We start from the raw sequence: 27,259 nt of genomic DNA, 5'->3' as shown, positions 1-27,259 counted from the left end.
CTTCACTGTGTTCACTCTTCCAAAATAATCTAAAAGAAACAGTATTTCTTTAAGAATTGTATCCTTGTTTAAAAAGCAAACTACAACTTTTTCCTCTTATGCAATGTAAACTGACATTGGTCCTTTTTACTTTATTTCAATGTTTCTGCATTAACAAATACAGTAATACCCTGAATAGTTACATGATTCATTTCGGAGACCGCTCTTGCATGAAGGCACTGAACTGTCTCTTAAATTTTGCCCACAAAAATGTCTCATAGACAATTACAAATTCCCCTCCCACAACTCAAGTCTCTGAGGCAAAGTTATTTCCCATTGCATTAAACCTCTATTTCTACCACCAATTCTGTAAAACCTGGAAAAATTAATGCACTGACACAGTGAAAGGATCTTATTAGCTTTTGACATAATGCTTTTATCCTATGAAAAGCTGTAATTCCAAAAGGAAAACAAAATTTATTCCCAAATCATCACACATGAATTTCCATTTTCTTGCTTTATTTATATTATACTATGATGACTATTGCTTCATATTATATTTTTCATCATTTACAGTTTGACTTCTTTAACGAATGCTCCAAAACAACCTTTCACAATGCACAGGTTTAAATGAGTGCTATCTGCTTTTACATACATCTAAGAGACATAAGAAATCATGCATGCAAGCTGGCAATCAGCTGGAGGTTTATAGTCAGTGACAGGACATGCTAGCATACTCTTGGCTAAGGCAAAAAACAAAGAAAAACCTCATACTTCTCTTGTATCAGAAACATGAGCAATAGTGTAGGGCTTAAGCAAAGATATGTCAAGCATAGAAGACATGTTTCTCCTAAATGCCAGAGTATAGTTATGAGTATAGGTAATAACTGTCATCATAAGCCAGAGCCTGCCAAATGTCTGTAACAAAGCAAGCAAGCATACTGACAGCGAGAAGCCACATGTGGTTGTTTGACAGCAGACTATTCTGTGATGGTTGTTACTTATTCCTAGAAACAAAAGTAACACAGGATGGATTGTACCCCAACAGCCTAAGTCAAGCACCTAGAAACTACAGGTAACATTAAGGCATAGTTCAGATAAACAAGAAAGTGGTACCATGAAGCTAATTAACAAGTGTCACTTTCAGGAAGTTGAAAGAAACTGATACAGCTTTAAAAAAATCATTTCCCAGACACAAAGGGCCAAATTCATCCCTCTATTTTGTCAGAGATAACTTTGGATACATCTTTAATCTTCATTTTTCAATCTAATATTCTATCAAATACTACAATATAGATTGTGTGAGAATTATGTACTCCAAAGTGCACTGCAATCCAAAAAGAATACTAAAATGTAAATATTTGACCTAAGTGGTCACTTGAAATTTTTCACGTTCCACTGTGATGTATAAAAATGGTCAATAGTTAGCTGAATCAGGGTAGATGCTGCTATCCCTGAATAAGTCAAAATTCCCACCAAAACATCTGCAGGATCGCTTCTATGTATCATACTAACTGTTTCTTCAGTCTTCTCTTTCTTCTCTTCTCCATCCTCCTGGGATTCTCCTTTAAGAGGAAATTTTGTTTTTCTTTTCCGAGGGCCTTTGGAATCATCTTCCCCATTGCAGTCCACACTTTCTTGGTCCTCCTTTGGTTCTCTGTGAAAAAAATCATAATGACAAAAACCAACATCATTTCAACTTCTGAATCTCTTAATCAAGTAAAAGGTAATGATCACTGAAAAATATATTGGTCTTAAAGTATCCTACAAAATAAATTCTTTGAATTATTATTAAGAATAACAGCTGTCAAAATGTTAACCTGAAAGTTATAGCAGCTCTCCATGTATAATGAACAGGTTCCATGTATTTTAAACATTTTCTCTTTCCCAGTTGCCATCAAAATTTATAAAGAAGCAATTCCTGTAAAATGTTTGAGACTACAGGGCAGTTTAAAGAAAAGAGAGAACTAGTAATTACTAAGCCTGACAAATCCATTTAAAATAAGCTGACATGTAACGGTGGATTGATAGGCAGGCAACCAAACAGACAACTTTGAGGCAATTAATTAAAAATAAAATGCTTCAAAACATAAATGTCAGATTCACCTAATGAAACTCACAATTCATAGTAAGCATGCAACAGACAACCTTAATTTGTGGCAAGATGAGTAGCGTCAGTCAGTGTACCATCAAAACAGAGGGAATTGAGAAATTATCACAGGTTGGTGTTTGCAGCTGCTGACATATTATATAGCTGTTGCACTTAACCATAATTAACTCAGCACACAAACCATCTGATCGTTGATCATCCTAATATTAGTTACTATAAAACAGAGTGGGAGTCTGGCACTACTTCATTCAGACCAGAGATGAATTCTCCATTGCTTCCATTAACAATATATCATTCAAAAGACAGGATTTTCTGGGCAACTAACGCAGCTTTTAATGTACGCATTATAAAAGAATAAAGATCTCATATACGACCTATGACTATTCAGAAAAAACAAAAGATAACTGGACCATTAAACCCACCAAAATCAGGTTGCTTAATTTTTTAACCTGTTTTACTCCATTACATTCTCTTCTCATACTTGGTTCACATCAAATTTCTTGTGTGTGAGACAACAGCACCTACTTGTTTTTCATCTGCTGCGCACATTTCTGGCTGCAAAATTTCCCTTCCGAAACAAATTCTTCTACAGATCCATAGTGGTAACAGTTTTCACAGAAAACAAGTCCGTCCACTTTTGCAGTTTCCTTCAACTTCATGGGGATCCCCATCTTTTCAGAAAAGGCTGGTAAAGAAAAGAGTCACTGAGCAACACATGAGAAATTTCAAACCAGAGAGTAGATCTATGGGGCAACCAGAGGATCTACTGTTAGCTCTTGAACCAATGCCTACTGTTCATGAAGGACCAGCCAGCACCTGAGGGCTGGCCTTCACCAGTACAGGTTTTAGCATTCAATAGAAGACACTTATCTATTAACTTCATATTTCTGCAATCACTGGAATAGAAAATATATTAATGTACTGGTACATGCCAAGATGTTCATCTTTGTGGCATAAATTTACTGTGGAAGGCAGAAGTGCTGAAGACTGAGGTACTTCAACCACAAGACAGGCATTGAATGGGCAGAAGCTGTGCAGACTCCTCCATGCTGTCCTGCCCACATCCCTCATTCCTGACCTTGTAGGACTGCTGTTATAATTGCCAACTGTATAAAAGGAATTTGGTGGTTATGTTTTTCTTTTTCTTTAATAAATAAACACTGATTTCTGTGATTAAAAACCTAAGCCAAAAGGCTTCCTCCTATTATAACATCTTCCTTCAAAAGTTTCCACTTGAAGAATCTATCGCTAATAAGGTATAAAGTAGTACTTAACAGCTTTCTGTTAGTTAAGTGGCACCATGACCTTTCCTCAAGTAATTTCAGTCTAAAGGAGTCATGACAATAAGCATATCTTTGGAGATGAACAAACTTATATGCCATAATGCAAGATGTACATCCCCATCCTGAAGTCATGGCTAAAACATAATGCACTGAATATACCTAATTTCACCCATAAGAGGTTACCTAGATTGGAGATGAAAATGTATATTTAACATAATAAAACTGTGATCACACAAATATAAGAAAGATCTAAGAGATGTAAGATATAAGAGATGATACAGATATAAGAGATACCCAATTCATGATACACTGCATGGGGATACTATGTTAAATATTCTTTCACTTTTGTGTCACTAATTTGAATCTTATAAGAGCCAATACTGCCTGAAAATCATTTCGAGTTATCAGTCTTGTTCCTTCACAGACACTAAACAAGCATCCAGATAACAAGATCACCAGTAACAATGGATAATAATTATAATAATAAGTCATGCAAGTTAGTAATTTCAGGAAAGAGGCTGAAGGTTGAATAATCATGAAAAATAAACTACTATTTCTTTCTCCACGTCATAGGGAATGCATATTAGTGAGATGGCATGAAAAAAAATTATTGCCATTACTTGTGCTGCTGTGGAAATTTACTTATTGCCATTTGGTTAATTTGATATTCATAAAAATTACAAGAAATATTATTACCTTTAATTTAAAAACAAACCAAAAAAAGATAAAACGTAACATCTGCAAGGACAAAAACACATGGGAGTAAGAAATTTATGGGAGTTGTTATATTTTCTTTTCAATGCTGTCTTATTGATGCTGCATCCAGGCCATATAAAAATCGTTTTGAGTATCTGTTATAATTTAGGGCACCCTTCTGAAGGCAAAAAAGATACATTTCCCTTATGCCAATATTTTATTTCTTCAAAAAAACTTCAATCTATCCCCATTACAATAAGACTAAACACTCATACAAACCTTCAAATTTGATTGTACATGATTTGTATGCAACAGTAAAAGTACATCTATAGCAGGTAAATTGGCCAGTGTGATGGAGTTATAAGGAACAAACAGATATCCCAAATTTAAATTGTCATGAGTTATGTTATGCAAAAAGCAAATAAACAATACCCTGTAAAGAAGCAGTTCTCAAATTTTTTGGACTTGATTTCCACAACTTTTGTGAAACTGAGTGGCACCCAATTTCAAAAACTGATATATATATTACACAGTGCTTACCTCCCTGCAGAGGGGCTAGGCAGTGAACATGGAAGATTGGCCTAAGCCTCTGCTCATTTCCTCACACTTTGCTTGGCACCCCTTAAAGGATCTGGCTGCAACCTGGGGTGTTATAAAGATTATTTCTAATCCACAGCACTCTTGGCATGTGCACTTGTAGCAGCTCAAATAGCAGCAGAGATTTGTGCCTCAGCATATGTGCCTGAACATGCATTTTGGTGTGGGGCAAATTGGGCCACCTGGGGCAAACTGACTCTGTCCAGCTCATCCCAGATCTTCAGCCTGGGGAGCTGGAGGCTGAGGCCAGCACCTGTGCTGGCCCCACCAGTATGAAAAGCTGCGCTGGTGAGCATCTCAGGGCTACTTGCTCTCAGGGACAGCATGAGATACGCAAGGACGTTTAGTTCCCCAGAGACAACTAGTGGCAGTACATCTTGTGCTGCCACTAGTTATCCCTGGGGAACACTTGTGCCACACATGCTCTGGTGTGCAGCAAGTTAGCCCAGGTGGGGTAGAGGAGGCTCCTTTGAGATGCTGCGACACACATGTGAACACTCCTTCAGACGTGGCCAATGGCAACAAGAAGATACAGAATACAGATGAAGTTCAAATAGAGTAAGCAATCTGGGAACATTTTAATTAAATAGATCACACGTTAAAAATTAAATTCTTTTGGTTCTAAAGTTAGATGAAAGTAAGATATTCAAAGGCTACTGCCACTGTTCTCTAAAATTACTCCTTCCAGATGTTTAAAAACAAAAGTTTGAATTTTTGTAATTCTTTCAATTTAAAAAGCATTTATTTTGACACACTTTCACACTCATGTAATAAACAGCATCCCTTCAACTTTTCCATGTACAGGATAGAAATTGTTAGAAGAAACCCAACTAAGCATTTTTAAAATCTCTGGAAGTTTTTTATAGAGCAATATTACATTCAAGAACTATAACAAATTAAAATCAAATACACTCTTACTGACCTTCTTGAGCAGTTGGCACCATCCAGGTTGTGGTGGCTGTTGCCTTTTTAACACTTTCTATCTCAGTTTCATCTGTGATTACTTCCAAGGCTCCAAATTCATTCACTCTAAACTGATAAAATAAAGACGAATAAAGTAAAATTCAGAAAGACAGTAATGATGGGTGCTCCCTTAACTGTTGTTCTATACACCTAGTTTCTTGTAACAGTGCCCTTCATCATACTATCTGGCAGCTTAGTGAGACTGCTTATCCCTTAAACATACAGAAAATAGAAAATTGCTCCTCTGAAGCAAAACACATACCCATGCTGTTACATAAAACTGTTAAAATATAGTATCATATGCATATATAAATGCATCCTACACACGCAAACATACAGATAGCATCTAGCATAAACAAAAAGATCCACAGGAAAATTAACTATTATTCTGCCTTCTGGATCTTCTGTACTACCAGTAAAAAAAACTCCTTTGTCACTGAGTATTTTTGTCAAAAGTGAATGGAAAGCAATTAAGAAAATACATGTCCTACAGAATACTGTACTTTCACCATCTACTAAAAGGTGCCAGTTTTGCCACTGCAAATTGCATTCAAGCAAACACCTCAAAACAGTTTACAAATTGTTCAGTTAGATCAGTAATTCTCATCCTTTTCAGAATACAGGAACCCCTTAACACATCAGAGACACCCCTCATTAGACTCTAGGCAGCCCTTGCATAGCTTTTGTGAACTACGCAAATAAACCTAATTTATACTTATTACAATGCTTACCTCCTTGCAAAGGAGCGAGACACTGGGAAGGCACAGCAGTGGCCAGACAGGGAACAGCCTGAGCCTGTACTTCCCTGCTTAGCTTCTCACACCTGGTATACCCTCACACCTCAGGGCACCCTTCAAAGGATCTGGTAGCACCCCCAAGTACCCTGGCACCCCATTTGAGAATCACTGAATTGCATGCTGCGTTTGATACAACCACCGGACAGGAATAAGGTTCAGTATATATTATGCTTATATCAGATCAGTGACAGGTGGGCAGAGTGGAGGTGGTCTTCAGGGAAAATATGGTCCATGGAAGGTATGCAATGTCCTGCATAGAGGGTGTTTACCTTGTGCTTCAGGCTGAGGATAGAATGGGGATTCTGTTGGTGTACCAAATACTCCACTGCACAACCGATTCCCTGATTGAACTCAGCTGGTCTCACAGGTGGTGTTGAAGATGTCCAGACTTACTATCTTAGGAAAAGGTTGTCAAAGAAATAACTCACAAGTCACATCTAGCCCACATAAGTCTATCATCTGTCTGCTTGTGGGTCTCAGACCTGTGCACTGCATGCAACATGCACTGGCCCCAGTCCTGTGCACTGCCTACAGCTCACAGGGCCAGCCTGGGACATGCGCCAGATAGCTGTGCATGCTAGATCAAGGGCTAATCTAGATTGGGCCTACAAACTGGCCATGCGCATGCTGGATCAAGCCCACAAAGCTTGGTCTGCCATGGGGGCCATATGCAGCATGTGCCCTGGACCAGCCCCATATTCCATTTGCCAGGTGGGGCAGGAGCTCATTCCTGCTGTATGCAGCACATGGGGCTGGAGCCAGGGCCTACTTCAGGCAGCACCTAGGGTCAGCCTGGGGCATGAGTTGCATGTGGTGCCCAGACTGGACTGGCCCTGCATGCTGGATGTGGTGCTGGTGCAGATCAGGCCCTTAGACAATCTACAGGTGCCTTAATCAGCACATAAGGCTGGTCCAGCATGAGTGCCACATGCAGACACATGGGGATGGAACCCACATTTGACGGAATGAGTGTGACACCCCATCTTAGGGGACTTCAGCATCCATGCTGAGGCTTGCTCTTTGGGGCTGGAGCAGAATTTCATGCTCTATGCCAACCATAGGGCTATCCTAGAAAGGTGCCAAAGAAGAGTTTTATGTGTCCTGGTGGGTAGGGCTGGATCTAGGATGTAAGGTTAGTGATGGAAATGTACTCATAATCCCCTTGGAACCTTTTCAAGGAGCTCCATCTTGTCACCTGTCCTGTTCAGTAGGTATATGAGGCCAACAGCAAAACTGAGCAGACTTGGAGTAATAAGCCATCAGTATGCTGATGACAGCCAGCCCTTTCTCTCCTCCTGTTATGAGCTTGACTCTACAGCCTCATTCCTCTCCCAGTGTCTGGCTATGCAGGTAAACCAACTAAAACAGAATCTGAACAAATGGAACTGATGGTGGTGGACAGACCAGTTAATTTGTGGGGGAGGAGGTGGCTAGGCCACTTATCATTGACAGAGCTCTCTTTTTCCCTCAGGTTTGCAGCCTTGGGGTACGTTCCTGGCTCTTCACATGCTGGCTACATCTAGGAACACCTTTTACCAACTCCATCTGGTAAGAAGGCTGAGACCCTTCCTTTCAGACTCTGGTCTGGCTACCACCATCCGTGCTTTTGTGACCTCAAGGCTATACTACTGCAATATACTCTGCATATGGCTACCCAAGAAAACCTTCTGGAAGCTACAGCTGGTACAGAACACTGGTCCACCTTTTGATAGCAGTGGGTCAAACCACAATTCTGCACTGGCTCCCAATAGCCTTCTGGGCACAATTCAAGGTGCTGGTTTTGACCTATAAGGCCCTAAACAGTCTGGGCCATAGGTACCTAGGGACATAAGGGGTCCTTCCACCTTCCCGCATCACAATCCCTAAGTTCAACAGAGAGGCACCTTCTGCAAGTACTCTGCATCGGCATATCAAATCTGCTTGGAAACATACAGGAGATTCAGAGTTCCTCAGCTCTGGAAGTGGGGTGTGTTTGGAGGGTGGGTGTGTGTATGGTGGGGTGTGGGGGTGTGGGCAGTTTGTGAGAGGGTGTGGCTGGGTGTGTGGGGGGGCAAAGGGTATGTTGCAGGGGGTATGAATATGTGGGGGGGTCATGGGGACAGGGTGTGTGTGGGGGGGTTGTGGGGTACAAGGGAGGGGGGAGACCCCTCCACACACTCCTCCCCCATGGCACACAGCCCCTGCCAGCAGCAGTGGCAGCAGGCAGGGGTTCTTAGGGCACTCCTGGCCCTCACAGGGACTGCCGCCCAGCGGTGCACAGCTCTAGCCAGAGCTGCACATGGCTGCAAGGAGTTCAGCCAGGCCAGCCCACCTCTATTGTATAGAGCTCCCTGTGGCTTACATGCAGCTCCTGGTACTTGCACGCCACCTGGAAGTGGCAGGGTGCCCTGCCCCCTCCTTCTAAGTTGGCAGGGAGCAGGGAAGGCAGCTATCTCCACTGAGCAGGACTTTCTCCTGGTGGTGTGCGAATGCCAGGAGCTGCACATGTGCCATGGGGAGCCCCACACAATAGAGGCCAGATGGCTTGGCTGTGCTCCTTGCTGCCATGTGCAGCTCTGGATGGAGCTGTGAACTGCTGAACAGCAGCGCCTGCAGGGCCACAAGCACCCCGAGAACCCCTGCCTGCTGGTGCTCCTGCCACCGCTGCCAGGAGGGGTTGTGTGCCATTGAGGCAGGAAGTGTGTGGAGGAGTCCCCACACCTCCCCACCCTCCCGCACACCCCATAAACTCCACATATCCACACCCTGTCCTCATGACCCCCCCACATATACACCCACCCTGCAACATACCCTCCGCCCCCACACACATACCCACACCCTTTCACAAACCCCACACACCCCCTATACCCCACACCCCACTCTGTCCACCCAAGCTCCATGCTCCCACTGCCCCCCAACCCCCAGCCTGGGCTCCATGTTCCCGCCAGCCCCATGCTTCTTGCCTCCACCCAGCTGCAGCTCCCATCCCTGCCACCGCAGCTCCTCCCACTCCTGCCACTTCCCTACCTGCTATCTAGAGTTAGCATGAGAACTGCAGCAGGGAAAAGAGGACGTTCTGGATGCCAGGGAAGGCAAGCAGGTCCCCCAGACGCTGCAGCAGTGGCAGCAGCAGAAGTTGCATGCTGGCTGGGCCAGGCCTTTCTGCACACATTGGTGGAAGTGAGGTATGTGGGCTAGGTGAGGTACAATTAATTAGAGGACACCTGCAGGCTGGATGAAAATGCCTGGTAGGCCAAATGCAGCCCACAGGCCCTAGTTTGCCTGCCCCTTATCTAGGTCGTACAAACAGCACCAAGTTTCCACCACTGCAATGCTGCGAACCCCAACTACTCAAAAATCATGAGTCAGGTTTAAAGAAAATTAATAGATGTTAAGAAATAATACCCTGGGGGATGTATATCTTCTAGCTTTTGCCAAGCTTTTCTCCGTAAGGGCTAGAAACATTTTTACATGAAAGTGGAGAAAATCTGATCCAATCATATGATTCTAGGAGCTGAGACTAATAAAAATGCCAGTTACCAAAAGACTCTCAATAGAAGTGTGATAACTGGCAACACTGCAAAAGCTTATAATCATGAATGGCAAGAAAGAAGAGCAGCACAAAAGCTGTCTTACCAAGTACCAGCTCTTCTTCCCGCTACATGTTGAAAGGCTACGAATATAGCTATGAAGTGCCTTGGAGAACAAAAATGAAGGGTAATCAGACTTGTTTTTTATGGTCTGAGATTACCCACCCACATCTTTTAACTGAAAACATGAAATAGAGAGTGAAAACAATATAATAATGACTGAATCAGTGTAGTCTGAATATTCTCAACTCCCACTTAGCACTTTCCGATATCACACTCACCAATTTTACACTAATAATTAGGGATCACATTTTGAGAGCTGTTGAGTACCTGCAAATTCTGTCAAAGCTAGCTTCTAGCCTTTTCACTCTGGTATATAAATAAGTGCTGAGCTTAATAGACATAGCATTCAAAAACAAAGGAAAAGCAGGCAGCAATGGTGGTGATAATACCTGTATTTTTTAACAGTCTAGAATTAGAGCACCTGTCCATAGGAATAGAGAGATATGGATTCAATAACTGGCTTTGCCCAAGAAGGCTTAAACACACACCGCTTACCTCCCAGGAGAGTGCACTGACTTACTCTGCCTGGAGACACCACGCCCCTTTTGGACCACAGCCTGGGAGCAGCAGCTGGGGATATTTTTTAAAGTCCTCAAAACAGGTAAAAACCTGCTTTGGGGGCTTAAAAAAATCCCCAGCTGCTGCTCTCAGGCTGTGGTCCAAAAGGGGTATGGTACTGCATCACTGTACCCCCTTCTGGATCTGCCCCTAATTAAGGATAAGAATTTCGAAATTATTCAACACTGACTTAACTCTGCCCTCCTTTAAATCCATGGGAAAATTCCTGTTCACTTCAACATGCAGTTAGACCTACGCAGAGAATTTTGAAAACCCAATGCAAAAAGTCTACATCGGTTCTCCCACATTTTAAAAGGAGATGACACTCACATATCCTATCAAAAGATTCAATGCTCTTAAAAATAAAGAGAGGAGAAAGAAAAATTGTCAACACCTCAGCAGTCATAAGCAGCCCTACGAAAGGTACAATGGAAACACTTAGATATCAATAAAAGCTGGTGCTTTCAAAGTTCCCCAGGGGTCTGTCTTGGGGTCTGGTACTGTTCAATATCTACATTAATAACATGAAAGATGGAATTAAGTGCTTAGTTAGTACATCTGCATATAACATCAAGCTAGATGAGTTACCCTTAACTTTGAAGGTTTGGATTAGGATTCAAAATGACACTGAGAAATTACATGGAGCAGTGATGAAGCAGAATTACAGGAGCAGTGATGAATACATTAGAGAAATGGTTTGAAATAAACTGGAAGATATTCAGTTAGAACAAGTGCAAAATGCTGCACTGAGGATGAAGCAAATGAACAAATACAAACTGGGAAATGAGAGGGTAGGCTGCAGTTCTGAAGAAAAGAACAAAGGGAGTACAGCAAGCTGCAAACTAAATATGAGTTGTAAAACTAAACAACAGTATTGCATTGCTAGGATGCATTTACAGGAATGCTGTTTGCAAGTCATGGAAAGCAATTCTTCCACTCTATTTAGTGCTAGCGAAGCCTCAATTATCTTTGAAAAAAAAGGAACAATGATCTAGGAAAGATCAGTCCTGAAAAGATAGCAGAGCATATAATCAAGGAATCTATTTCTAACCATCTAAAAAAGACAAGGTGATAAGAAACAGCAAAACAGATTTGCCAAGAACAAGTTATGCTTAACCAACCTGATTTACTTCTATAACAAGGTGACAGGCTGTATTAATGGGGGAGAGCAGAGTGACACAGTTCAACTTTCCACAAGCTTTTAACGCTGTCTCCCATGGCATTCTGGTAAGTGATCTAAAGAAATACAGTTCAGATTAAACTAATGTACTATAAAATGGGTACACAATTCATTGGACAGTGGCAATCGACTCGCCTGCCCACCGATGGTAAAGCACACAGCTGGGAGCATGAGGACAGCCAAGGGATAGGTGCAATGGACACCATTTTTCTGTCGAACCCTGGGGCATCTGGTGTTAGGCAGGAGTAAGCACTCACCTCTTCACACAGGGGCAGTGCCCTGATTGAGAATCAATACTCTGTTTTTTTTCTCTACTGTAGGCTAACTATCATCACTACTATCCTGTCAAACTGTGCTTATGATCTGAGAGTTAACCTTTTTTTGTGAAGGGTGAAGTAAAAAAGACACTGATCACTTCAGCTTTCTGCAGCACCCATTATTAGCTTCCCATCCTCATTCAGTAAGGCATCTACACTCACTTCGGCCTTCCCCTTATTTCTAATTTATAGCTATACTGTTTTTGTATGGCCTTTTATGCCTCTTGGTAACTGTATCTCAATTTGTGCCCTGCCCTTCTTGATTTTCTCCCTACATCCTCACCCTTTACATTCATCTTTAGTAATGTGGCCAAAGTTTCCACTTATTATGAGATCCCTTTTTGAAGTTTCCAGGCTCTGAATAGATCATCATTTGGACAAACCAGTCTATTGCTATGCTCCCAATCTTTCTTTCCCCTCAGGACAGGACACTTTTGTAGACTTAATTTTGTCTCTAAGATACAAATCCTGGACTTCTTTTCCTCTTAGATTTCTTTCTCCTGGGATCCTACCTACCAAGTTTATTAAAGTTTGATTTTCTGAAGTCCTGTTTTATTTGTTGCTCCTCTTCCTTCCTTCTTTCCTTAGAGTCTTGATTATTTTGTGATCACTGGATGCATCTACATGTGCACCTGACTGTGCAGTTGTTACTGCGCACTCATTTAGTACTTGTTTTAGCAAGTAACCGCCATTACTGCACAGTCCCAGTGGCACATGGGTCATTTCTGACCCTACTGCGCAGTAGCGTCACAGTTCACGTTTGCCATACCAACGAGCTATATCACACCCAGTGTCACTTATTTTGCCTTCCACTCTGAAGATTTTCAGCCAGTTCTTCTTCATTTGTAAGCAGTGAGTTGAAAAAAGTTCCCCTTCAGCCAGTTTTTTAGCCATCTGCACCAAAGTTACAACCATAGTTGTCCCCAGCACAAACTGCTCAACCTTCTGTGTGCTACTATGTTACTTTCTGTAACCTAGGGCTCTGTAAGAGGGAAAAACAGCAGGAAACAGCACTCAGCAGCCAAATAAAGGTTAGCCTCAAAGAAATAGGCAGCCAGATGCCAAAAGTTGAGAGTGCCTATTGCTATGCTAGCTGCACAATGATAGGACAGAGTCAACTGAAGGAATAGAGCCACTGTCCCATAGGAGACCAGGTAGCAACGACAAGCTGCCCACTAGAATGGGAGAGGGCTAGCAAACCTCCTCACTGGAAGGGGGCAGGGCTTAAGTGACATATAAGCAAGGTCCTGAGCCCAAGGCAGTCAGTCTGGCTCAGGACAACACAGATGGAAGAGCTCTGCAAGAAACAGGTGCAACACAGGACTGTATCTGTAGACCAAAGTGACATTTTTTTGTGCAATCTGGCCCCTGAAAGTGCTTTACAGCCATGTCATAACACAAGTTAATGGCTGCAGAGTGCTTTTAAAATCGCTGATTGTGCATAAAAATAACCTTTGTTAAATCAGGTAGTAAATGAAGGCACTCTCAATTCTATGCAGTTCCCTGCTAAGGTTAAGTGCCGTGCCCCTGGTCTGCCACAGGGAGGAGACTTTCTCCACCCTGTGCAGTAAGGGAGGAAGGGGGAGAGCATGTGCATTCCCCGCATGGAAATGGCATTCTCCATGGGGATGGAAAGGCTTGGGGAGTGATGCCAGATCCCACCCCAAGCCTGTCTGCTGCTTTTTGACAGCACGCCAGCCTGGCTGGTGCAGGCAACTGACAAGCAGCAGCAGGCGGGCTGGGGTGCAAGTCCCAAGGTCATGTGGACCTGGCCCGGCTACACCTGCTGAGGTCCGGGGAGGGGTGCCAAACTAGGCAGGCACAGCCCTGAGACACAAATCCCAACCTGTAACCCCCCTGCTGCTTTTTGAAAGCATGCCGGCTAAGCCTGTACAGGGTGCTGACAAGCAGGAAGCAAGGTGCAAGCTGCAATATAATGCAAGAGAGGCAGAAAGAAAGGCCAGAAACCTAGAGAGGGAGAGGCAGAAAGACATGGAGACAGGCATCAGAAACCCAGAGTCCAAGAAGAGGCAGAGACAGGGCTAAGGGCCTAACACCAAGGGAAGCAGAGCCAGGGTCAGGGCCCTTAGCCCAAGAGGAAAAGAGTAGAGCCTAGCCTACTACCCAAAGAGGCAGTGACTGACAAGGACACAGAGGCCCAGTGAAACGTGGAATGAGCCTCGGGCAAAGGCCCACTGACCAGATAAATTGCTAACACCTACGAGGCATGGGCACATTTATTAGGGGCAGTCAGTGGCTGTGATTAGCCCATAAGACAACAGATGCACTGAGGCCACAGACAAGCCTGGAAGGCCAACTAAGAGCAAGTACTGGAGTGAATCCAACAAGATCTGATGAGATCTGCTGGCAGGACCCAGCGCTAAGTTTGATCTACAGCCCTGCGGCAGCCTCTTTTTCCAGAATTTACTAAGAAAATCAAGGTGTGGCAAACACGAGTGAATAGAGGGCACCTAGAGCCACAGCAGGACAGGAGCTGCATGGCCACCAGGGGTTGTCATCACTGCTCCTGGAAAGCACCGGTCCTATTAGACCTTCCCAGAAGATACCACTATAATTGGAAGTCTCCATAAACACCAAACCCTGTGATATGGTTAGCTGTTTAAAAGTTTTACTCATCACCTCCTCTATTGGAGCTACTGGATACACTCACCACTGACATATCCCTTGCTGTTTTCCCTTTTCCCTTAACCTACAGACTTTCAACAAATCTATCTCCTATTTCATTCTGTACTTTAGAACAAGTTCAGTAATCTCAGAAGTTTATCCAACTTTTTCATAACCAATCAAATCCCATCTCCCCACTACTATTAGGAGTCTGTTCTAGATGCTCATTCTTCTGATAATTAGAAACCTTCTAATTTCCAACCTACATACATTCGTATCTATTTGTTCTTATGCCAGTATTGTCATTTAGTTTAAATAGCTTCAATATCTCTTTAATGTTTATCCCCCTTCCACCGAAGGTAAAATTGTGTGTTCCAGAAACTAACGGCACAATGGCTGCCCATGCTATATGTCTGTGACAAAGTAGGAAATTACAGAGCAGCGGGGAACACCAGTGGTGGCATTTTCAAACACACTCATTGTTTACAACTATATGGTGATGTGGTCCAGTAAATGATCATTGCACACAAAATAGTTTTATTCTGAAATTGCCATTCATTTCTGAAACAGAGATACAGAGAAACAGTCACTCTCAGCCTTCATTTTGCCACTCCAGAATATTCCTCAGTGGCAACTCTTGAGACCCTAGTCTCTACTGTACATGACAGTGGCAGCTGAGGACAATCCCAAAGCAGCCTCGAAGTTGGATTTCTGTTTTTAGAGTAGGAGCAACTGGACAGACAACTCAAATGCATCCATGCTGGGACACAATGTCACTACAGTGTGAATAAGTCCTGAATCTCTTCTTATGAGCACTCTTTTTTCATGATCATCCTTTCTTGAACAGAAATGACCAGAACTGTACACATTCCAGATGATATCATACTTGTGCCTTGCATAATGGCATTAACAGGTCTTCTGACTCTAGAAATACCTTGCCTGATATATCCTTGAAGAAATTCCATCCTTTTATTTTATGCAATTAATGTTAAAGAGGCTTCTGTTTAACGTTATCAATACTTCACAGAACTGTTCAATCCATTTATAAGTCAAGTTAAGTAACTGTAAAAATTTGCAATTACCATGGTGAAAATCTTGCAAATGGCAAAAAAATTAAAAAAACAGAAAACTGTTTTAAAAAATACATGTGAACTAATCCTGGATTAAGATCTGCATGTAAAACATGAAGCAGAAATAAAGTATTACAGATTATAAAATGTCAAAATTACTAATAAATCTGGACTACTAATGCCATACCCCAGGGGTTGTCAAACCCTCAGGAGGTACTTGAGAAGCCCCTAAGGGGTACATAAGGGTGAGTGGGGACAGAGCACTGCTACACACCATCCTGCACAGGCGCTGCTCGCCCGGCCGGACACAGGGAAAGCTTGAACGTGGCTGCTGCCACCACTCCGCATCTGGCCGCAAGCCATCCTCCCACCCCCCTGCTTGACGGCCAGGGATACATTGCTCTGCATCCAGCCACCAGGAAGTACCATGATCCAAAAAGATTGAAAACCCCTATCATGCCCCATTAAGCCACTGACTAGTCTGTCTAAAGGCTGCAGGATCTCGTCACTGCTAATGAAGATCAAATCAGCAATGAGGTTGTTATTGTTCCATGCTGGAGGTGTAAGTTACTTAGAAGGAATGATAGAAAAGAGGGAAACTTATAGTTAAAAATGAAAATGAAGCAACAGCTTTTCAGACATAAAAACACAACTCCAGAAAGAAATTACAAAAAATAGCCAACAGTACCATCTACTGGGCAAGGCTAGGATAATATGCCTAAAGTAATAAAAACAACTGGTACTATAACAGGTAAATAAATTTGACAATAATGAGTTAAATATCCTGACCTCACACCAGTGAAAATGTGGACTAACTCCAGTGAAGTCAATGGAATCAAGCTGATGTAAAACTACATGGAAGTGAGATCAAAATCCATCCATATACTGTTCCTCACACATAAGAGGTAACTATATTTAAGCAAGTAAGAGCTATACTGGCAATTTGTGAGAAGGGAGCAGACTTAGATTTCATAGACATTAGGGCTGGAAGGGACCTGAGAAGATCATTGAGTCCAGCCCCCTGCCCAAAGGGCAGGAAGTCAGCTGGGGTCATAGGATCCCAGCAAGATAAGCATCCAAATTTCTCTTGAAGGTGTTCAATGTAGGTGCTTGAACCACCTCTGATGGCAGGCTGTTACAGACCTTGGGGGCTCAGACAGTAAAGAAATTCTTCCTTATCTCCAGCCTGAAACTGTCTTGTAGTAGTTTATAACCGTTCGACCTCATCATCCCTTGGGGCGCTCTGGTGAACAAATGTTCCCCCCAGATACTGGTGGTCACCCCTGATAAACTTATAGGTGGCCATCAGATCACCCTTGAGCCTGCGCTTTTCCAGGCTAAAGAGCCCCATGGCTCTCAGCCTGTCATCACAAGGTCTGTTTTCCTGAACTCTGATCATGCGCATGGCTCTTCTCTGGACTCTCTCAAGCTTCTCCACATCCTTTTTGAATTGTGGAGCCCAAAACTGGATGCAGTACTCCAGCTGCGGCCTCACCAAGGCCGAGTACAAGGGGAGAATGACATCCTGGGATTTGCTTGAGAAGCATCTATGGATGCAAGCCAGTGTTTTGGTCTCTTTACTAGCCGCAGAATCACACTGAAGGCTCATGTTCATCTTGCAGTCAATGATGACCCCAAGTCTCTTTCTTCTGTAGTGCTAGCCAGCGTAGCACTGCCAAGCCTATAAGGAGGTTTCTCTTCCCAAGGTGGAGAACCTTGCATTTTTCAGTGTTAAACACCATCAGGTACTCATCTGCCCATTTGCTTAGCCTGTCCAGGTCAGCCTGGATCGCCCTTCTGTCGTAAGGTGTGGATGCTTTGCCCCAGAGTTTGGTATCATTGGCGAACTTGGCCAGTCCACTTGTAACTCCAATGTCCACATCACTAATGAAGAAGTTGAACAATATGGGTACAAGGACAGGGTCTTGAGGGACCCCACTGGTCACACGGCACCATGACGGTTGACTTCCAGCTATTACCCCCTCTGAGTCCAACCACAGAGCCAATTTTCCAGCCAGCGAATCGTGGTAGACCCAAGGCCACAATTGGCCAGTTTCGCCAAGAGGTGATCATGGGATACCAGATCGAAGGCTTTTTTGAAGTCAAGATATATGACATCAATCTCTTCTCCTTTGCCCAGGTGATAGGTCACCTGGTCATAGAAGGAAATGAGATTGGTCAAGCAAGACCCACCTGCAACAAACCCATGCTGGCTGTCCCTCAGGATGTTGGCGTCGGCCAGTCCATTAAAGATGGCTGCTTTAATAAACTTTTCTAAGACCTTCCCCAAGATAGAAGTCAGGCTGATGGGCCTATAGTTAGCTGGATCCACTTTCCTCCCTCCTTGAAGATAGGCACCACACTGGCCTTCTTCCAGTCTTCAGGCACTTCACCAGAGTGACAGGAGGTTTCAAAGATCCGTGACAGAGGCTGAGCTATGACGCTCGCCAGCTCCTTGAGTACCCTTGGGTGTAGATTGTTAGGGCCAGCTATTTTGAAGGTATCCAACCTCTCAAGGTGTTCCTTCACAAAGTCAGCATTGATGGAGGGTAAGGAATCTCCCTCACCTGGACCTCCCTGTCCCATAGTGGGCCATGGGACTGATGAAAGACCAATGCAAAGTACCCATTTAATAGGTTGGCTTTTTCCTGGGCATCAGTTGTTCCATCTGGTTTGCAGGGGTCTAATGTTGCCCTTGCTTTTTCTCCGGCTCCCCACATATCTGAAAAAGGACTTTTTATTGTCCCTGATACTTGAAACTAGTTGGAATTCAGTTGCAGCCTTGGCTTTCCCGGTTTGCTCCCTGCAGGACCGGACCAGTGCAGAATATTCCTCCTTGGAGGTGAATCCTGCCCTCCATCCTTTGTAGGCCTTTCTTTTTAGCCTAAGGAGGTCTCCTAGATCCCTGGAGAGCCAGGGGGACTGCTATGCCCTCTTTCATAGTTTCATAATTTGTAGGGTCGGAAGGGACCTAGGCAAATCATCTAGTCCGACCCCCTGCCATGGCAGGAAAGAATACTGGGTTCAAATGACTCCAGCAAGATGTTCATCTAACCTCCTCTTAAACACCCCCAGGGTAGGAGCCTGTACCACTTCTCTTGGAAGTTGGTTCCAGACCCTAGCCGCCCTGACTGTGAAGTAGCGCCTCCTGATATCTAACCTAAATCTACCGTCTGCCAGCTTGTGACCGTTATTCCTGGTAACTCCTGGCGGTGCTCGGGGAAACAGTGACTTCCCCAATGCCTGCTGATCCCCCCTGACTAGTTTATAACAGGCCACAATATCCCACCTCAGCCTTCTCTTTTGGAGGCTGAACAGGTTCAGGTCCCACAGCCTGTCCTCATAGGGCCTGCCCTGTTGTCCCCTGATCATACGAGTGGCCCTCCTCTGGACCCTCTCCATGCTGTCGACATCCCTCTTGAAGTGCGGCGCGCAGAATTGGACGCAATACTCCAGCTGCGGCCTGACCAGTGCCGCATAGAGGGGGAGGATCACCTCCTTGGACCTGCTCGAGATGCATCTGTGGATGCATGCCAAGGTGCGGTTGGCCTTCCTGACTCCCTCTCCACACTGCCGGCCCATGTTCATCTTGGAGTCAATGATGACCCCCACATCCCTTTCCACCTCCGTGCTGATAGGAGGGGAGTTCCCCAACCTGTACGTATGGTGCCGGTTGTTCCTCCCCAGGTGCATCACCTTGCACTTGTCTGTGTTGAAACCCATCCTATTCTTGTCCGCCCACCCTTGTAACTGTCTAGGTCTGATTGTACCCTGTTGCATCCTTCCAATGTGCCCACGTCCCCCCACATCTTAGTGTCATCAGCAAATTTGAGCAGGGTGCTTTTTACCCCCTCGTCCAAGTCACTGATGAAGATGTTGAACAGTGCAGGCCCAAGGACTGAGCCCTGCAGAACCCGCTGCCCACGTCCTTCCAGGTTGAGAAGGACCCATCTACTACCACCCTCTGGGTGCGGCCCTCCAGCCAGTTGGCGGCCCATTTGACTGTGTGGGTGTCTACAACACAGCCCCCCAGTTTCTTAATGAGAACAGGGTGAGATACAGTGTCAAAAGCCTTCCGGAAGTCCAGGAAGACTATATCCACTGCTACCCCTGCGTCTAATGATCTGGTGATCTGATCGTAAAAGGCCACCAGGTTGGTCTGACAGGACCTTCCACTGGTGAACCCATGTTGGTTGCCCCTAAGCATGCAGTCTCCTGCTGGCCCCTCCTGGATGTGTGCCAGCATAATTTTCTCGAACAGCTTGCCTAGGAACGAGGTGAGACTAACTGGCCTATAGTTTCCTGGGTCCTCTTTCCTGCCTTTTTTGAAGATGTGGACCACGTTGGCCCTCTTCCAGTCCTCCGGTACCTCACCAGAGCACCACGAGTGCTCGTAAAGCTGTGCCAGGGGACTTGCAATAACCCCGGCCAGTTCCTTTAGAACTCTAGGGTGGAGATCATCCAGGCCAGCTGACTTGAATACGTCCAACCCCTCCAGAAGCTCCCTAACTAAATCCTCACTAACCCGTGGTCCAGGTGTGCCTCCCCCGGGGCCCAAGGGGGGCCCAGCAGGGAGGTGGCTGTTCTGGTCCCTACTTAGGAAGACGGAGGCAAAGAAATCATTAAACATGTTAGCTTTGCTGTCTGATGTGACGACCAAGTTACCCATGTCGTCCTGCAAGGGCCCCACATTACCCGGGACCTTCTTTTTACCCCCTACGTAGTTAAAAAAAGACTTCTTATTGTCCTAATCTGGGAAGCTAGTCCCAGTTCCATCTCTGCCTTGGCCTTCCTAACTGCCCCCCCTATATCCCCGAGCAACTACAGAATAGCCCTCCCTGGTGATGACCCCTTCTTTCCACTGGGTATAAGCCTCCTTTTTAGCAAGGAGACATTCCCGGATTCTTTTGGTGAGCCACAGAGGCTTGTGTGCTCTCCTGCTCCCTTTGATCCTCGTTGGGATTACCTTCCTCTTGCTGCCTTTCCTCCGAGATGGAATAGAATTAGCTTGTGCATTGAGGATCGCTTCCCTGAGGAGCAACCACTCTTCCTATTCTCCCCTCCCCCTGGGGTTGTGGTCCCTTAGGGCCTCATTGACAAGCCTCCTGAGCTTGTCAAAGTCAGCTTTCCTGAAGTGAAGGACTTCAATGTTGCTGACTGACTTGCCAGCTTTACGGCAGATGTTGAAGGTGATCAGCTCATGGTTGCTGTCACCCAGCTTCCCATTAATCCCTAGGCTGCCGATTAGGTCATCCCCCAGTAGCCAGTACCAGGTCAAGCAGCACTTTACCTCTCATTGGCCCATAGACTTCTTGGGTCAGGTAGAGGTCATCCCCACGTGATAGGAAGCTTTGTGACTGCTTGGATTTTACTGATTGATCCTCCCACGAGATGTCTGCGTAGTTGAAGTCACCCATGACAACCATGGTCCTGGAGCATACAGCCTCAGCCAGTTCCTGGGCAAACTCCTGGTCAATTTCTTGACTTTGTAGTAGACTCCCACCGTTGTGTCCCCTGTGCCATGTGGCTCGGGGGACACTTAAGACACTGTGAATGTGGCTCAGAAAACTATACTTAGGGTTCATGCTTTATTTCAACCAGATGAATATTACAATTAATTGTAGTTGAATTACCCACATGCTTAACACAGTGCCCCAGCTGGGAGCATAGTGTAGCTACCCTCCCCTTTACTATGAAACAGCAATCTACTCACATCACAAGCCCCCACCTACATATGTACATATATGCTCATATAACTCTTTTAATGGAATTTAGATTAAAAAAATGTACCGGAATTTGTCCATACAACTTTAATTCTGTCTATTTGTGCACATGCATCACCAGTCACATCATCATTGCAATGTGATCACAAAGTATTTTTTCATAGGACCCCAGCCTTGTTTAGTACAAAGGCCAGTCTGCACAGAAAACAAGGCAGCTCTCTGTGTTTTTTAATTCATCCTTCAATTACCAGGCCCTGCTTTACCTGATCTATACAATCCGAAGCCTGCAATGCATGTTTTTTTTACTTATTTCTATTAAGCAACAAAAAAGGATGCTTATACAATTTTTTAGGTACTCCAACAATTTATAAATGTAACTCAAGGAGCATTAAAACAACACTTCATGGCTATCCAAGGTCCCTGAAGATTCTTCTAACCACTTCCTTGCCTTTAGAATAGAAGAATCCAGCCTCAGCATACAATCCAGCTGACTACCACCCTGGCAATTAGGAAAAGAAGAGACAGAGAGATAACCTCAACTAGGCCCAACCCAGGTTAGGACTCTATAAGTTAGAGCCAACACTAAGAGACCAACAACAGCCAATCTAGATCCCCTTACAGCTGGCATTCTTTTCTTAGAGATGCCATCTCAATTAACAAATTATTTCTTTTTGCACTAGTTTCAGTAGCTGAATGATTTTAATATGTCCCATGTGTGCTGAAAAAGATTAATGCCGAGGTCACAAAGACTTGGATAACACCATACATTCAAAAGGGAGGGCTGCAGCCACCTAACCAGACACAGCTGATAAAAACTTGAGAGAATTATTGTGGCAATGTAACTATCCAACAGAAGCTAAAAGCATAGGATCACCCCAAGGTTACAAGCTTTGTTTTTTAACATCAGATGCATGCCCATACATTCCCTCAAAGACACTCATATTACCTTCCTCCCATCTCATCTTCATTACCTCAGTCCTACTTGGGCTTACCTTCCACTAGTTAATACTCACCCTTCTCCCACTGTCACCTAGACATAGTTCCTTACTGTTTCTTTCCTGTAGTGCTCAATAACCACCATAACATATACAGAAACAGGAAACAACATATTGCTGCCCCAAGCTACAGCTTGGGACCTGGTTCCCTATTGCAGGCTGCAAATCTCCATCCTTCCGAAGAAAGCTCAAAGCTGCCAGCACTTCCTTCACTGCAGATATTGAGCCCTTCTACAGTGAGGACAGGTGCAGGCAGACAGCACCAGGGAGGGATGCTAAAGACAGTGCTGTGGTGGCTCACCACAGTTCCTTGCCACAAAATCTTCTGCTGCCCCCGGCCAGATCCAACCTCTTCCTGGGCTGGATCTGGCCCAAGGAGCATGGTTTGTTAACCCCAATGTAGAGGATTCACAGTCATTAATACATTTACCTTTGCTGAAAGCTCAGCCAGCATTAATATCTCCATTTTACTATGGGGAAACTGGAGACAAAGTTATTTGCCTAAAGCCACATAGTAAGTCAGTGGCAGAGCAAAAACTAGAACTTGCCCCCCTGATCTCCGAGTCTGGTCTCATTTATCCAGAATGGACTACATGAATGCCTGAAGCACTGGGCATCGAAAGTTCCTCTTGGCTGGAGTTAGGAATGGCAAATGCTCAACATTTCTGTATACTCAATGATATGTCTCTCAAGTTGGGATCCAGAAAATGAGGAACACAAAACCAGTGGCCATCTGCCAAAAGTTCATTCAATTGACTTGTTCAACATTGCATAGGAAGACTGTGGTAGAAGCAGGGGTAAGTCTTAACTTTCCTGTGTGGGATTCACCTGCATTAACCACAAAACCTGCAGCCCTCTGCCTTGTTTTCTATGTGTGTTCTGATGTCTATAGGAAACGAGGTAGGAAGAGTTCTACTTACTACACAAACCTGATCTATTGTTATTAGTAAGCTAAGAAAATTCAGTCTAGCCTGAAGTACTATAAGACGGGTATATAACTGATTAGATTGTTGTGATCAAAGAGCAGTCATCAATGGCTCAATGTCTAACTGGAAGGAAGTATTGAGCGGGCTTCCCTGGGGTCTATCCTGGGTCAAGTATCATTTAGTAACTTCATTAATGCCTTGGAGGATGTGACTGAGTGGACACTTTGCAAATATGCAGATGACACCAACCTGGCTGTGCAATGGTAAGAAATGGCTCCTGTGTTGATTAAAAGTGGGGGGTCCCCCATGAAAACAGGCCACACTTTGGCTGTACATACCCACACTGAAAGCTATTTCATTTGCAACTTGGCTAGAAATATCCCAAAACACACTACTTTACCCAACCACACTCATAGTCATGTTTGTTTTAAAGCACTAACTGCCCAGCCTTGTTTAATTTCAGCATTTTTTAGCCACCCTGTTTACTTATACCATTTTTTTTACAGTTTAAGTAAACTGTATATAGCAACCTCAAATTGTATTCATGTAGCACAGTGCTGTTTAACTGGTAGCCTATGGGCTTAAGTTGTGTCCCCTGGGCTCTTGCCTAGCCACTGCTCTCCATAGTTCCCCCTCCTTCCTCTAGCTGCTGCTTCTTGCCCCTGCTCCAGGGGGTGAGACAGTGGGGAATTGTGCCTGTGCAGTGCAGCAATGGGGAAGGAGGAAGGGGGAGAAATGCAATGATGGGAGGGAGACAGCACTTGTCTGGGCACAGAGTATAGCAATGGGGAAGCACTAAGTGGAGTAGTGGGGGTTGCCTGGTGCAGCAGTGCAGGAGGTGTCTGTGTGGGCATGTGGTACAGCGAGGGGGTGGGAAGAGTATCTGTGCAGTGCGTAGTCTGGTGGCCTGTGCCTCATCTGGTGGAGCTGACACAGCATGCAGCTTCCACTGGTGAATTCCTCAGGGCATCTGGCCCCCAGGGGCTTCAGTGTTGAACAATCCTGATGTGGTATATTCCTGTTCACTTCGAAAGCACCAATTAACCAACAAACTTAAAGTACTCAATAAATTTTCAGTCACTGCATTTGGAAGCAATTTTAAATTATTACAGCTTTCAAATGTAATGAAAACACTTAAATCTTGATGTGATGGTGTTTCTGCAAGCATTCAGGATGAAGTGATTTAAAAAAAGCAGGGTACTTCACATTTACACATGCTCTTCTCTTCAGAAGTTATCAGCTCTTTGACCTTGCAGAGCAAGTAGAAAGCAGAGAAGTGTTTCAGATGTGCACACTACTTTTTCTACCACATGGAGGAGTGCTAAAGCCTGTAAATGTATCAGAGTGAAGTCACAGATTACACTTACAGTGAAGTTATACATTACAGATACACCATACTAAAGGTTCTTAAAATGCAAGCATCTGCAGGTTAAAGCTAATTAACTTATTCTAAGTACCCTCTGAGTGTCTCAAAGTTAGGCCACTTCAGGCAAGCGTTAACTCTGGGCCATGTTACCTAGTTTGAGTTATGGTAACTTCTGCTCCAAAGAGATAAAATGAGCAATCTGCAGTCTTCCAGTATCCCAGGATGAACAGCTTTCAGTCTACTATGACACCCAGAGCAGGAAAAGAGCCTAGGGGTCCTGGATCCTAGCCACACCCCTACTCAACAGCCCTCTAGTAGCAAGTCAAAGCTGTGCAGGCAAGAAACAGTATTAACCCTTAACGTGACAATGCTCACAGTATATTGTAACATTAACACTGCTTAACATTCCACAGTGTAACCCTTAGACCATACTAAATCCATAGTATTTTCCATCCAAATATCTCAAGAGTTTAATAAACTTAGATTAAACGTCTCAAAAAATTAAACTTGATTAAAAACTGCACTCTTGCTCTTTTACAGATGTAGAAATTGACACACAGAAAAGAAGGCAGTGGCACAACTGAAAACAGAAGCCATAACACCTGACTCCCGCCCCTTATTTTAATCAAAAGACAATGTTTTAACTACATATTAACAAAATGATATTCCTGTTGGTAGTTTCAGAAATCTCTATATTACATTGTGTGCCACAAGAAAATATTCATAATGAGCAGCAGGCAAAAATTAAGAAAAGGTATTTGGCAAACATTTCAGAAATTCTAAATCACATTTTAATTTGATTGTATACTCCAAACACTTTTTTCTTATATTATCATGAACAAACAAATCAACATTTTTGTTCACAGAGAAGCTTGTATTCATGTAAATACAGTTATTTATGTGACAATCTGCATTCTCCTCCTAGAAAACACATTTGTGTCAGCTACTCTTGCCTGAACATCTACTGATGAAGCAAGTTATGGATACAGTAAAAAGAAAAAAAAAGAGTAAGGAAGAGATTTCTTTTAAAATAATAAAAAAATAATATAAACTGAATCATCTCAGGGTAGACAAACAAATGTGATGTGACCTAGATGATGAAAACCAAAGCTAAAATAGATAAGGTTCAACACTCAATTTTCAAAACAGCGCTCGGACATTTTATGAGTAATCCATCACTTGAAATGCACTCAAAACAAAACATCTGAATAATTCTGAATTTGTGAAAGATACCATCTGTTCACACCCACAAAAAAGCTAACAGAAAAAGGGCTAAATTCAAAAAAACCCATTTGCTGTGAATACTTTGACTATTGTTTATTATTTATTACAGTAGTGCCTTAGTCTATTAGTAATCTAAAGAATATAACTCTAGGTTTGTGTGTACTTTTCAAAATGAAAAATGACATAACATTTTTCTTCTTTCTATGATAATATCTATTAGTGGTTAATATCCTACTGGAACAAAACAAATAAAACACTTTATGAAGAAATGGAAATGTACTCTAAATAACTGCTGTGTGTTATAAACTGTAACAGGGCAAGGACATTTTTATATATTTACCCAAATCGAAGATAACTTCAACTTTAAGAAAACCCCCACCCCAAATTTTAGAAGACCCCCCCCCAGTAATTAGGCTGTTTACATGGAAAATTATAAATTTTAAAGTATAAATGTTCCGTGTAAAGGATCTAATTATTGGAGAGTCATATTAAATTAGTCCCACCCACTGCAGCAGTGGGGAAAGCAGTGGCAGAGGACAAGTAAAGGGGAGGCAAGCAGCCTAATCCCAATCCCTTGTCCCCCCGCCTACCCCTCACCACTTCCCACCTCCTGGTGTCTGCCTCCCTTCCACCTCTCCCCCCACCCCCTACCCTACAACTAGATCTCCAGTGCCTGCCCCAGGCCTGGGCTTGGCCAGGATGCTGTAGCTGCAGCGCCCAAGCTAGTGCCACAGCCAAAGCTGAAGCCAAACCCAAACCCAAAGCCAAAGCGATAGCAACTCCCTGACACTGTGTGATCTCCCCAACACTCCCTCATGCCTTACACCACGCAATTTCTCCCATACTCCCACACACACTCCTCCCCTCCCCCATACCATGCTCCCTTCACAGTCTCCCCTACACTGCCCAGCCTTCCCCCACTACACAAGCCACCTTGAGCCACCCTAGCCCCAGCCAAAAAGCAGCAGCAGTGCTAGCTACAACCCTCAACCCAGCTCCGGCAGCGGCCAAACACAGCTCCAGGTCCATTTCCAGCCCAAGCCCCAGACTTGGGGCCAGAGCTGCAGCTGCTGCCTTCCCCAGGTTGGTACTTGAATGCAAGATGAGGCTTTTTATTTCCCTATGTTGAAGGGGGCGGGGATCTCATCTTGGATTCAAATAAATACAGTAAGTTCAGACTACATCAATTAAACACTGCCTAATAAGTAACCCTCTTCT

General features: G+C 44.0%; 1 protein-coding gene across 5 annotated transcripts in view; it reads right to left on the bottom strand.

Moving 5' to 3' along the window:
* Positions 1-27,259, bottom strand: part of L3MBTL3 (L3MBTL histone methyl-lysine binding protein 3) — a 170,515-nt gene that overhangs the window by 128,748 nt on the left and 14,508 nt on the right. For 3 of the 5 annotated variants that reach the window (XM_090038931.1, XM_090038950.1, XM_090038941.1), the window contains exons 3-5: positions 5,588-5,699; positions 2,615-2,774; positions 1,456-1,636 (exon numbers count right to left, since the gene is read on the bottom strand). In XM_090038931.1, the coding sequence (XP_089895057.1) occupies positions 1,456-1,636; positions 2,615-2,774; positions 5,588-5,699 (453 nt within the window). The remainder of the gene's footprint in view (positions 1-1,455; positions 1,637-2,614; positions 2,775-5,587; positions 5,700-27,259) is intronic. The other 2 variants (XM_090038959.1, XM_090038968.1) reach the window with 1 other exon arrangement.

The sequence above is a fragment of the Crocodylus siamensis genome, chromosome 1 (assembly GCF_052110815.1).
Source record: "Crocodylus siamensis isolate JL-2025a chromosome 1, ASM5211081v1, whole genome shotgun sequence".
NCBI lineage: Eukaryota > Metazoa > Chordata > Crocodylia > Crocodylidae > Crocodylus > Crocodylus siamensis.
The sequence above is the reverse complement of the archived record's forward strand: the minus strand, read 5'-3'. Positions and strand labels throughout refer to the sequence as shown.